Genomic DNA, 14,484 nt, shown 5'->3' with positions numbered 1-14,484 from the left:
AGTCGCCAGCAGACATATCGCAACATATAGGTACTTTAACGTCTTGATAAGAGATTTTGTTCAGATATTTGTGAACACCTAGGACGCTCAGATATATCTGTGGGCGACTGTATCTAATTCTAAACCATTTGTCAATCACAAACTAGAGGTACCGATCCATGCAACTGTCATTTTATTGTGTATGGCATTGTCGAATTCCCTACAAATCCTATATAAAAATGTGGCAAAGCCATAGACGTCATCTACGAATATGTGGCTTCCACTCCACCTTATGCAATGGGGAAATTGCATCGACAGTTTATTTGTCATTTAGGTTTACCCTATTGTAAATTGATTATAATTTTTCTAAATAATTAATCACATTTAGGTAATATTTACGTTATTATACTTATTATAATGTTAGCCAATCACCATATTAATAATTTTATATAGGTAAATAAGTTATTATATCCAGCACCATTTCTACCCTGCGCCGTTTGAGTTGTCTTTGCAGTGTAATTTTTTAACGGGTTCATGTTAAATTAAAATTTTGAACGTCAAGGACCGCTAAAGTCGTCGTTAATAGGCGTACGCACGGTAAACTTGCCCCACCCTGGTCTGTGGTTTGACGAGAAGCTAAAAATTTTGAGAAACAATTAAGGCACGTAATCCTAACCCTACTTCTGCCCCACCCTTTAAAAAATGCTGGGCACGCCTATGTTACTAGTCGTGCCCACAGCGCCAATGGCAACTGTAGGTGTTATGGCGGACCCTCTCAAAGTAACCTTCACACTTTCAAATAAGGTTGACATTAGCTCGCTTGCGCCCGGAACTTTGGCGTTTTGAGTGATGTTTGTTTGTAACATAAAGCGTTCAAAAGATTAAACATTTGTATGGTAATCTTTTCGCGTTATTATTTATTTTTTGTTGCAAAGACAACTCATTTTTGACCCGTTACCAAACCATTTTCTTAAATATCAGCCTATCTACGTCGTACTGCTGGGCACAGGCTTCTCTCGTGCGCGAGAGGGTTTGGGCTAAAACCATCTTAACATTACATGCGAAAATATACTCCCAGTTATATTTAAGCATTAGCTTTACACACCTACTTTATTGAAAAGTTATTTTGGTTAATTAATTTGGAACTAGTTAATAATCCCAATATTAAATTATTTCGTTCACAAATGGTTTTAATTCGGAAAATGTTCGCATAAATTTTAAACATTAGGTTCGTATCTGTCTGACATTAGCGCGAATTACTAATGCACAACGGTAGTTATGCAAATGCAAAACCTTTGTTCTGATATCGCATACATCATACAAAATGTAAGCCACTGCTCTAACCTCTTGGGGTTCAATGTCCTAATACTAGTACAAATTACCTCCAATGAAATTTAAATCTTAATTAAATGGAACAGAGTTTCGTTTATTTCGTTTCGTTCGATTTTAAAACAAAACAAATTCAACTCTATTTTCTCATACCGTTGATTCAAATTCGATTGCCAATTTTCCTTGTATGGTGGGCTGCTAGAGGCTAAAACTTAGTATTGAAATTAATTTTGCCTACCCCATGGGTAAACAAATGCGATAGACGTTCGTCCTTGTTCATTTACAGTCAGCAGCAGAAGTAATTAAGGGGGCTTGTTTAGTCATCAAAGTGATCAATGATCATATTTATTAGAGTAAGACCAAGAATAGTCTGCAGCGGATTTGATAGCCCACGCAGTGAAAGTCTTATTTTAAACTTCAAACTTCTATGAATTTATGACGTATAAATGACATTTGCACTTCATGGGCTATCAAATCCGCTGCACACTTTTTTTGGTCCGACTCTAACTGAGCTATTGAGTGCAGTTTCTAAACTTATTAACAAAAATGTTTGCTTAGGCATCTCCGTTGCCGACTGAAAAAAATCGCAGGCGCAAAGGATGGAGACGGTACTAAAATGTTTTAATACTTCCAAGTCCGTGGAACAAAAGGGCTACAAAAATGGTTCACATTGTACAAAAATTCAATATCTCCTACTAATTATACAAACTTGTAAATATTGAATAACATAACCGCGCCTGCGACTTTAGGCTATCTTCACGACGAATGAGAGGGCATGAGAGCGCGACGGCTCTATATAAGTGCATAAAGTGTCATTCTATGGAACTTGATAACTATGCATGTGAACAAACCGTCATATTGGAATTGTCTGTAAATGATGCATTACTAGTGACTTTTGTTTACATAGGTAGCAAGTTCCATAGAATGACACTTTAGCATTGTGTTGCTCTCAAATGTGAAGACTGTCGTGTCATGAACGAGCATTAAAAAGTTACCGGACCTCGGCAGCCTGCGGGCGCTTGATGGCGGTGACGGCCGTGCGCGCGGGCCTCGCGCGCGCGCGCGCCGCCGCGCCCACCGAGCCCGTGCGCGTCAGCGACGCGGAGTTGTCCGCGCTGGAGTAGCCGGAGCTTATGTCTTCAGTTGATTTGATGTGGCTGCAACAAATTAACTAGTTAGAGGCGTTTGTACCGACCAAAATTAGTGAATTGATCAAAGTCACCCGGGCAGAGAGACAAAATGTATTCGAATAAAGAATAACTAAACTGACTTGCACCATCTCACTAACCCGGGGTTAAATGGTTAGACCGTTAACCTAGTGTAAAATTGTATGGGTAACCATGGCAATTCCAGGTTTAACCGGTTAACCGTTACCGGTTAACGGTTAGTGAAAGGGTGCAAGTGGACCTAAGGGTATCAATGCCCTGTAGACCTCGGGAACTCCCACAATTCCGCATGAAGAATTTCTAAGAACTGAATCGACAAAAATATTCCATAAAATTATTCAACCTGCTCACAAAATTTCACGAGAATCGGTCGATAAATGCGACCTGGGGCCCGTTTCTCAAAAGCTTGTAACTTGCTTGTGCCTTTTTGACAGCTTTTGTTAGAAAGGGACTTCCACTTGTATCACAAGTTTCAAGCTTTTGAGAAACGGGCCCCTGTAGAGGAGAAGAGCCGAACATACGAAAGCATTTCTGCCCAAGTTAATGGAGACGCTTCGTTCGCACATCATGCTCATGCACGCGGTAAATTATGTGCACAAGCACTAACAATAGCGGACTATCAGTATTGTCCAAAAATAAGGTCAGCTCATGTGAGGTGAGCTCATTAGTTATGAGAAACTGGCGTAAATTAGCGCCTTTATTCTTGCCGGTCAAACAAACAAAAGCAAATGTTAGGTACCTTTGGAAAAGGCTACTGTAGGGATATATTATGTACAGTCGTAATTTTTTATTTATGACCCATTTCACAGTGTAAATCAAGAAGAAAGTCGCTAGAGACCTCATACTATTGTCACTGTGACAAGGTCACAAAGTACAAAATGGGTCATAAATTAAAACTTTCGACCGTACCACAGAATAAATAATAGTACCTACTAGGTACAGAAGATTCACTCTCTAACAAAACGCACTGTTACGATTAGGACACGCCACGCGCGGCTTATGGCTAACCACCAAAATTGGTGGGACGGATGTACTTGTAGCTACTTGTTGCGACGCGACGAAATCGCGGAGTGAGCCACGCCTGACCGTACTAACGAAATTTCCAAAAGAGCAGTTACCTAAAATCTGGCTCGTCAGCCCGTGCGGCCCGCGGACCCCTGACATCAACGTCCACCTCTGGGAAATACATTGGTGTTCGGCTGTTGGACTCGGACGCGCTGCGGCGAGTGTTGTAACCGCTGCTGTAATAATAATATAATTATATAGTGTTAAAGGTTAATTATATAGTGTTAAACCACAACATGGGCATATAGAATAAGAGCTCATTTAGACGATGTGAGAACTCGCATGCGAGTTTCATTACATTGCGGTTTTTGATCGGTCGATTGAATTGGACGTAACCAACAGTCCGCAATGTAACTAAAATCGCATTGCGCGAGTTCTCCGGCTGTCTAATCTTTATTTAATAATGTTCTGCTTTGAATATCCACACGAAATAAATTATTGACAGCTCTCATTTTAAATGCCAAAGTAGTTATATAACGCAAAATAATTATTACACGTTCATTTTCATTTTTTTATTGTAGATCCGTGTGTAATAACCGCTGCTGTAATAATAATATCAAGGTTTAGCCGAAGTCGAAACAGGCCAGAAACACGCAAGTTGGCGAAATAGACGTCTTACCAGACTGTAGCTCTTGCGAATTTGTCGCGTTAAACCGCACCTCTTCTGAAGTTCGCTATGGACTTCTTTATTTAGTAGTATTATCTGTACCTCTTAACGACGCGGCGGATCATTCTCGGCTCGGCCAAGACATCGTCGGCCTCGTCGGCCCCTCGCTCGTCGCGGACCTCGCACTCGCTCAAGTCGGACAGACTTTAGCTCTTGCGAATTTGTCGCGTTAAACCGCACCCCTTCTGAAGTTCGCTATGAACTTCTTTAATTAGTAGTATTATCTGTACCTCTTAACGACGCGGCGGATCATTCTAGGCTCGGCCAAGACATCGTCGGCCTCGTCGGCCCCTCGCTCGTCGCGGACCTCGCACTCGCTCAAGTCGGACAGACTGTAGCTCTTGCGAATTTGTTGCACTAAACCTCCTCCACCCTGTGGGAATTGACATGTTAAATATAATACAACAATAACAATTTGTTTTATAACTTTTCAGAAATTTGGCTTTATATAATCTTGTGCTAGAATGGTAGAGATCACAAACATATTTCTTAACAGAATTTGAGTTTGATACTTATTTCATTTATGGCAAGTATAAAATTAAGCTGATTGCGTCAAAAAAATTTACTTTATTTATCAACCACCAAATTTTTGTTAGCAATAATGAGACTTAAACTAAAGCCAATATGCATATGAATAATTCCCGGTATAATAAACACAGATTACAGTTTTACTAAGTATAAAATATTTTACAACATAAACATCTAACTAGTGGTCATATGGACTTTAGTAAAAAAAAACAGATAAAAACCATACTTACATTTTCGTGATCAGTATTGTACAAGGTTTTGGCAAAGCGCATGCAACCACCGTACTAAACTATTACAACAAATGAAAAAAGCCAAAAAATAATTAATTAAGTTTAATTTAACTAATTCAGTCACTCAAATCAAGTCTAAATGATGTAACATACATGTGCGTTTACATTACGCATTAAAGTACTAATGAACTATCTTTAAAATAAAGTCATGTAGTATAAAAAGTACAAATAATGCGAGGTTTTGGATTCAAACAATCGGAAATTATTGGATAAATTGAGCATGCACGAGAAGTGTAACTAAATGTATACAGGGTTTTACTGGCCATCGGGCTTTGAATCCAGGGCTCGATTCTACTCGCTAAACTGAGCTACTTTTATTATAGCACCAACCCCGAAATCCCGGTTTTTTTTTACGTTTTCTTACATTTTGTCTGATCAGATGTCGACGTTTTCTATGGAAAAGCCAAAAAAATTTCCCCGATTTTAGGGTTCGTCCCATAGTAAAAGTAGGTCAGTTTAGCGAGTAAAATCAGGCCCTGGAATTAAAGCCCCATTGTCAGACACATACTGTATAACAAAATCGATTGTAGATTAGGAGCTAGGGCCACCGCGAACATTAAAAATCAAAATTTCCTCTATCTGACTCTCTGTGACTCTTGCATATTAAAACGAAAGATAGACAGATAGATGAAAGTTTGATTGTCGATCCTCGTGGTTACACTTATAGCCTAGGTACCTAACAGTGGCGGAGCGTTCATACTGTTTATAAAAGCTAGGTACCTACATGAAGAAGAAAAGGCAAGCCAAGTTAGTACGGTTGCCCAACGAGTAGATACGTATGACGCCATCACCCCTGTTCCCTAATTTAAAAGCCAAATCAAATCGCGTAGTTTTAAACTAATATACGAACAGTTGTTTATTATATGGTTAAAAACTGCTGACACGTTTAAATAAGAATGGCAACAAAGCTAAATACAAAATTAAGGTGCTGAAATGTACTTAATGGACACCTGTCAGTGCGATATGGAACAAGTATTTAAATTTCATGTTTTACAACTAAATCGAGTACGAGATCTCTCGGTCAAATGTGATACGTAAATAACGGCATTTGAAACTTTGGTATTCATATGATTACAAATGGGTATTAGAAATTAACTTCCTATATAAACGAGCAAACTTGATATGTTACGTCAAAATTTACAATCCACTGGAAAGTTAACATAACCCTAAACATAGCCTAAAATCGTTCTACATCACAGTTGAGTTGAGCCGCGAACATCAGTCGACAAGTATTTCTTTGTTTTCCTTTTCGACGGCGGTCTGACTTCTGGTCCTTCGGCCCCTGGACTTGCTTCGGGGTCTAGTTTCCTTTGCAGTTTTGCGTTTTCTGACCACGTTGCCTCGGCTGCGCGCTGAGGTTTGCGGCTCAAAATCGGGGTCATCGGGATCACCGTCGTCGCCAGGAAATTCGTCGTTGTCGAGTTCGACTATCTCGACGATGCCGGGTAGATTTCGGTCGCCGGCTGGTCGGTAGTCGAGGTCGTCGTACGTGTCCTGGTAGCCATCGGGGGCGTCGCGACCCGGCAGGGCTCTGCGCTCTTGCTCGGGACTCGGCAAATTCAAGTTCTGCGTGAAGCAGCAATGGAAAGGATATCGGAATAGAACGGTGGGAGGGGGAGAATTAAAAAAAGCGTGTTAATAAAATTAAAACAAAAAGTGAAATTAAATTAAGCGACAAGTGGTAAAACGACATCGACGTGAGTGTGAAACTGGGCATGCTTGATAACAAGTGGTAGCTTTTATTAGCGCTCGCTTGCACTGGTGCTATAGAAGTGCGTTGGCTTGTGAGTCTTTCATACTAAATAATTACTGTGTCGGTAATAACACTAATAACATGTAATTGCGAGTGCGAAATTCCTAAGACACAGTGGACAATTAACTACGAATAGCAGGTATTTTAACGAATACTAATTGTTAAAAACGAGGAAGGTATGTGTCGTTATTATTCGAATAACGAAAGCGGTTATGCTTAGCCGCATATCTTGTTTACTTAACCTGTATGTCAAAATTAACTGTAAACCGTTTAGTAAACAATATAGAGTTTTCATAGAAAAACTCAGAAGCCTTTAACAACCTGTTCATGAAAGCGTAGATTAGCACCATACTTAGCATAAGCGAGATTTTTAGAGTGCTTCTAAACAAACCAATTCGCGTGTTGTGATCAAGCATGCCGTTTCGTTGTCTAAGTTTATTGACATCTACATGACAACTACTTGTAAAAACTGCTAGTAAAATGGCGAACGCAGTTAAAGGGTTAAAGTCCACCGTAACCCTTGTTTAGAAGTCGGCCTAAATGAGAACTGTTTTGTATTATCTGATGTCATTTGTTTGAGTGCACTTAAATTTCTGACTCATACGGACTCTTATTTGATAAGAATTGAGGTGTAAAACTAAATTTACCTTTAGGCCCGCTTAGTGCCTATGAATGGTTAAATAATTGCTTTACAGATTGAAACATCCTGTTAAAATGTAAGTATTATTTAAATCCAAAAACATTACCATATTGTGTCCTTAGTAGAGTAGTTTATGTTTTGGACTTGGATGGAAACAGTAACCACCTACAATGTGCAATAAGGGGAGGAATTTCTAGCCAATATCATTAAAGGGAGTCAAATGGAATCCAAGATTCTGGCAACTCCAAAAATATAAAATTCATCATTTGGCCATAGCGCTTTATATTATTATGCGATTTTGAGTCTTTATTAACAACAGGTAACATAGTGCGTAGCAAACGCTTATTTCTTAAAAATAAGGATGTAAGTATCTACTGCATGTCTCCAAACATCGGCCAAAACCAGTGGCATATCTATGCATGGGCGAAGTGGCCCGCGCCGCAAGGGGGGCCTCGCGCGAGGCCCCTTAGGGCACAGTGAAAGAAAAGGGCCTCGCAGATGCGACTTCGCCCAGGGCTATGATTAGTTCACGCTAGGCCACTGATCAAAACAGTTCACATTTAAGCAGTCATATGAGTCGAAGCATGCCATTAAAATATTACAAGCTAAGTAATGATCGCATAGGGTTGTCAACTCACCTTAATGGCTGTCTGCATAATAACTGTGGTGGCGTAGTTCACGCCCTTGGTGCCCAGGTTGAGCACTGTGTGATAGCCCTGGTCTTTGGCCTTTGCTATGTACTCATCTATCTCCTGGAAAAATAAAACTTTATTAAGAATACATTACTTACATATCAAATAAACTAGTGACCCGCTCCGGCTTCGCACGAAGTAACAAATGTAACACCTAAACCCTCCTCAAGAATCACTTTATTGATAGGTGAAAACGCATGGATATCTGTTCAGTCGTTTCTGAGTTTATCACGGCGAACATACATACACACAAACAGACAGACGCGGCGGGGGACTTTGTTTTATAAGGTGTAGTGAACATTATATAAAAAAAACAGATAAACGATGAGATCCTGCGGATTAGGTATAAGCGGTTTTCAATTTGATGTGTCATCATCATCATCTTCATCATCTCAGCCATAAGACGTCCACTGCTGAACATAGGCCTCCCCCTTATGGGGGGTGAATGCCATAATCGCCACGCTTGGCAGGCGGGTTGGCGATCGCAGTCGAGTACACCGAATTTAAAGGACGCTGCTGCCCGTCCACCGGTGGTCTTGGACGTAGTTTAAGGACATACCCGGGTCCAATTTGATGTGTAATAGTGTCTTATTATGAGGTTTCTTTCTGACAAAAATTGTAAAGTACGCATAGCTTTCCTCATTTATAAATGCAACCAATTAAAAAAAACCATTATCCTTAAAGAGACTAAGAGACGGTTGGTTATGTACCCATAAGAATTGGGTCATTCCTATAGGTCAGCGTTTTTGAAACTGTGGGTTGGGGGGTCGCGAAGACTCTACCAGCTGTAAAGCAATAGATCAGCTACATATTTTGTACATACTAAGGGGAATGTATACATATTTTGTACATACTAAGGGTACATACATGGTAAAGGTATATTTTTAGGGTTCCGTACCCAAAGGGTAAAACGGGACCCTATTACTAAGACTTCGCTGTCCGTCCGTCTGTCTGTCACCAGGCTGTATCTCACGAACCGTGATAGCTAGACAGTTGAAATTTTCACAGATGATGTATTTCTGTTGCCGCTATAACAACAAATACTAAAAACAGAATAAAATAAATATTTAAGTGGGGCTCCCATACAACAAACGTGATTTTTGACCAAAGTTAAGCAACGTCGGGCGTGGTCAGTACTTGGATGGGTGACCGTTTTTTTTGCATTTTTCCCGTTTTTTTTGCATTATGGTACGGAACCCTTCGTGCGCGAGTCCGACTCGCACTTGCCCGGTTTTTTCCTTAAAACAAACACAAGACCACAAAGAAGTCAGTGTTATAGTAAAAATAGAAAATGCACACCATTTAGCATCAAATGACACTATCGTGTATATAATGTCTATAATATCTCTGTAATGATTGTTTCCGGTTTACGGCAGGTATATATAACGGTACTGGAGCATACAATGAATCATATCATCGCATTAATGCTCAGAGCGATTATTGTAAATAAAAGAGGCCAAGGATTTAACACGTTAATACTAACACTAAGCATTGCAAATCAATGACTCTTAATCAACCTTCTGAATTATCTACAAACGAATTATGTATGTATGTACACTATGTACGATAAGAGCGTGACCGGTAAAACTTGTATTGCGATATTTTAAACCATTTTCATTCAAACGCCTTCTGATTGTATCTAGAGATATCTTGAACCTTTTTCTTTAGTTTTACTTGCCCAGAAGGCCGAGAACGCAACGATAGAAGTGGATTTTTAGAAAACATCTGCAAGACCCGTTTTAAATTATACGTGGAGGAGGTATTTTTATTTTTTCCCGCGTTCTGGTAAGTCGTAAACATTTAAATACTCCATATAATGCTTCACCTACCTAATTACAAACGCCTTCGATTTATTTATATGCAATCATCTTGGTTTCGTGACATTTTGGGCCCTTTCGGGTACGTACAGAACACTGCCTCATAATAACGTGAATCGTAAGAGACATTCTTTTTTTTTATTGAAGTTTAGGTGGGAAACTGTCAAAAAATTTTCATTATTTTTAACGAAGCATTGTAGGCAAAAGAACGTTCTATTCAGCCAGTACTTTTTTTTCTGTGCCTCTTCCTTAAAATATACAAATAGACTGGTCACGCTCTTGTCAAACACACTGTACATATATGTAGACGTTTTTTTTGCTAAACATAGGCTTGAGGTTTTTACGACACTTTAAACGGTAAGATTTAGAAATACTTAATCTCAATTGATGATAATTTTATTACTCTAAGTCTAAATGCCTGACATAAAACTTCATGCTAATTCATAAAAAACAATGGAAATCGTTTTTCCCTAATAGGCAACACTTGTTTCTATTTTCATCCGTAGTTAAAAATTCACCCCAGTTTGAAATAGCGTTTTATAATATTGACTCGCCTACATTAGTAAGATTTAAATTAGTTGATCAAAACGTACCTGTTCTCGCCTGCACAGCGCCGGGTGTACAAACTTCCTGTACAGAATGGAGGAGCCTTTGGTAGCAGGCGAGAGGAGCCACAGCACGAGTACAATCTTCACCTCGTAGTAGAACGGGAACCACGACAGGAACACGTCCGTGAACGTCTCCGTGCACGTGAACAGTGCGAAAACTATCCAGTACATCATCCATTTTACCTGGAAAACATTTAGATTATTATTTCCATGTTTATGAAAGAAGGCTAACAAAGAGAGTGTAATTATACGGGAGAAGTGGAAGTCGGAGTTGGAAGGGGTAAACCACGGCGGACTTTCTCTGATCAGATCGGGGAAATTCTGAAGAAAGGCCAGGTCAAGAGCACCCTAACTAAACCGGCGAGCATGTATATGAGAAATATGAAAGTGAAGGAAGCGAAAGAGGTATGTCAGGATCGTAGCATGTGGATATCCGTGGTCTCTGCCTACCCCTCCGGGAAATAGGCGTGATTATATGTATGTATTTATGTATTATGAAAGAAGTAGCACGTGGGTAGAAACCTAGACGTGCAACTCGGTCATACGATAGTCCGAGTTCCCTTACAAATTAGTCTGACAACTGAGGACTGTTCCTGAACCTGTCAGATCGCAATCGCCTTCGCAAAATCTTGTTCCTACATGATATGCTGGAGTGTGTTAAGCAAATCCGATCGCAAAACGGGATATATATAGCTTGGACAATACATTTTTGAGTTTACAAATGCACAAAAGTTCCTAAAAATGACTGCGGAATCAGAGCTTGACAAAATAATAGGTGTAAAAACATTGTTTGACAAACCGGTATCTAAAGATGCCTGCCTTCGGGAAGCAGCGAGACACAGAGGAACTAGAACGTGACATGTGTCTTTAATTGTTAGTCACCTGCTTTTGCAGTTGACACTTGCGCCGACTAAGTACTATTTATTTATCTTCATTATAATTTGTATAAGGCATTATTTTCTAACGATTTATAGGTACCTATAATTGACTAAATATCGAGTCGATGTTACGTTTGGTTGGTTTGAGTCCATTTACGGAGCGGATACCATCCCACGCCGAATTGGCTCGGTAAGGATGGTGGTAAAAACGTCTTTTTTAGACACTATTCTTCAAGCTAGTAAGTCGTTTGAAAGTTTGATGAATGCCTTAACCACAAAATGCTTAGTCATTACTTGCTTCATTACAAAGTGCTTAGCCTTGAAGATAAACGCTCATTGTTGAATGTTCTTTAATATTTAGCACTAATCTACATTATTACCTGACATAGGCCGTGTCGAGAACGATTTATTTTGCATTCAATCTTAAAGTCAAAGAAGTCACTGTTTAGAATGTTGTTAACATACATAATTGATGCTACGCCGGTTAAAATTAGCATAACGGATAACAATACGCTTAAGTCTTCACATTAGCAAACAAACATCAAAGTAGCTAATGAATGAACCTTTTACTGCTAGTTGCTTTGTTTCTGTAAATAAAAAGGGTATAGCACCGACACGGTACGCTAATTTCCGCATGAGGGAGGTAAAGGACACGCCGGGAATCGAAGCGTTGCTAACAGCTTGAGCGTACACCCGTGACAAGGCTATTAGTTTCAACGTAGTTACGCGACTGTTTTCAATGCGCATTTATCTATTGATACTAGGTACGTATCAATCACTACTCCACAAACTAGGTAAAAGTTATTTAATAAAAAAGGTTTACTTACGTATTCTTTCAAGTTCTTCGTCCGTACAGCTTTATATGAAGCGTAAGCCGGGTAGAGGGTCCCGAATACCAATCTGCAAAACGGATACAGCACCAGATAAGATATCATCCTTGGGGCGAGGAATCCGATGATTAGGGAAAGGATAGTAAAGTTTCCAAACGTCACACTAGGTACACATTTGCTCAGAGCAAACCCTAAGTTCACGAAGAATCGACGCAGGACTCGATCTCTCGGGCCGAGAGAGGAGTCATCGTCGCTTTCGACGACGTTTGGGTCGTACGCGACAAGTTCACGGCCGGTTTCGGATGTGTCAGCAGCGAGACGAGCGGTGCCTTGCTCGAACTTGTTGACAATGAGTCTAACGCTGGACAGTCCGAGGCTGAGCGTCGGCAAGCAATGGTCGTCACGGTTACCGCGCGCGCCTGCCTCCATGGAGACGGTCGAACCGCGACATTGGAACTATACACGACAACTGCACTAATTGATTACGTCTGTCCGAGTGCGTTCCCGAACGGTTTTATAAACTAATGCGCACTAGCATGTTGTTTTATTGATACTGAGTGTTGAAGATCTCTTGTACCATGATTGGCGTGATGCGGAATAACTGAATCAACAGCATTTGCAATTTGGAATGCTAGTTGTTCTACATGGCCGACAGCACGCAATAGCTACTTGGAAAAGCTTCCACTTAGTGGATTTAGACGTCAATAACGTTATGTTTGAATGCGCAATTATAATGGTCAGTTATTCCAGATCTTTATTAGTCTGCCTTGTTTCCTTATGAATTTGATCAATACTATTAAATATAATGATGATGTTTATAAAACTATCATTAGAAACAATAACCAAATTAATAAATATGCTCATGTTGTCATATATCGTTGACTCGGCTAGCATAGGTATGGCACACTCAAGCTCGAAATACATAAAGGTGTTATAGCTGCGGATTTCAAAAAAGCTAGCCCAATTTCCCTCCCTGCCTGTCCCTCCCTCTTTCACTAAGAAGAAAAAAATGTTGCAACTTAATAAGGTTAACTACGTCTATGATGTTTTTCGGGCACTAAAACGTGTTAAAAATAGTTTTATTTCAGAGCAACATCATAAAAGTAATAAATTTGAGTCATTACTGTATTCAGCCGACCAATTCCACACGTTCACAACTGAAAAAGTGGACCAGCCCGTGACAATTTAACGAGAAGCTAATAATGCTGGACATAACTACTAAAATTCAGTCTCACAATAGTCTAGACTTTAGATGTTAATAATACCTAATATTTATACCTCAACAGTATTTTGGCAACATTTCAAAACCTATACTCGTACACGTGCATGAAAATTTGATATTAAATACGCAAGTTATTTGTTTATGAGATACAATTAATCTAACAGATACGTTAAAACAACCGGAAACAAGCAATGCGATAGCAGCTATTTTGCACATGATTGGTCGATTTGGTCGCCGGCATTTACATTTAAGCCAATTGCAGATGGCCTCCCCCACTTCAACCGGACCCTTACTGACACTTCGCAACCAGGGGACACTACAAGCATCTTATAAGACTGGTCTAGTTAAAAATATACAAGACAATTGCATGGCAGATGCGCGCACATTGGGTGTATAGGTATAGCTGTAACAATCGCGTATTGTCCAATTGCAAACACTAGATTTGTTTGTATAAGTTTGCAGACTGTTTGATGCAAAGGAGATAATGCAGTGCAGATTGCTTTGTAACAAAATGCTATTCAAATACTCAGGGGTCATCCATTAATTACGTCACACGTTTAGGGGGTGGGGAGGGGGGTCAAGAAAATGTGACATGTTGTGACATGGGGGAGGGGGGAGTCACAAACATTGTGACGTCATTTTAGCTTCATCACTATTCATCAGTAACTGAAAATTAATATATATTTTTTTATTCGCTGTACATTTAAATAATGATGTTTTGGAAGTAGGCAATTTTCGTTCCTAATTGGTTTTGTGTTATAAAATTACTAATATTTCTTTTCCCTAAAATATTTTTTTATTAAAAAAATAATGCCGAGTTAGTATTGCCGATTTCGTTGAAAACAAAATTGCCTAAAATGTGACGTCACACCAGGTAGGGAGGGGTTTGCAAAATGTGACCAAGTGTGACAAGGAGGGGGAGGGGTCAAAAAACCTAGAAATTCGTGTGACGTAATTAATGTACGAGGGACGTCTGAAAACTTATAAGCCTAAGGTATTTCGAGGTTGTATATGTGTTTA

The 14,484-nt window shown here is 39.7% G+C and overlaps 1 protein-coding gene across 4 annotated transcripts in view; it reads right to left on the bottom strand.

Moving 5' to 3' along the window:
• The window catches only part of LOC134667843 (receptor expression-enhancing protein 1), a 32,315-nt gene that overhangs the window by 5,608 nt on the left and 12,223 nt on the right, over nt 1-14,484 (bottom strand). For 2 of the 4 annotated variants that reach the window (XM_063525230.1, XM_063525232.1), the window contains exons 2-7: nt 12,240-12,312; nt 10,520-10,717; nt 8,056-8,169; nt 4,437-4,579; nt 3,593-3,712; nt 2,309-2,465 (exon numbers count right to left, since the gene is read on the bottom strand). In XM_063525230.1, coding sequence (XP_063381300.1) covers nt 2,309-2,465; nt 3,593-3,712; nt 4,437-4,579; nt 8,056-8,169; nt 10,520-10,717; nt 12,240-12,312 — 805 coding nt within the window. Of the gene's footprint in view, nt 1-2,308; nt 2,466-3,592; nt 3,713-4,436; nt 4,580-8,055; nt 8,170-10,519; nt 10,718-12,239; nt 12,930-14,484 lie in introns of those variants that run through there. The other 2 variants (XM_063525228.1, XM_063525229.1) reach the window with 1 other exon arrangement.

The sequence above is a fragment of the Cydia fagiglandana genome, chromosome 10 (assembly GCF_963556715.1).
Source record: "Cydia fagiglandana chromosome 10, ilCydFagi1.1, whole genome shotgun sequence".
NCBI lineage: Eukaryota > Metazoa > Arthropoda > Insecta > Lepidoptera > Tortricidae > Cydia > Cydia fagiglandana.
Note: the sequence above shows the minus strand (reverse complement) of the source record. Positions and strands in the feature narration are given on the sequence as shown.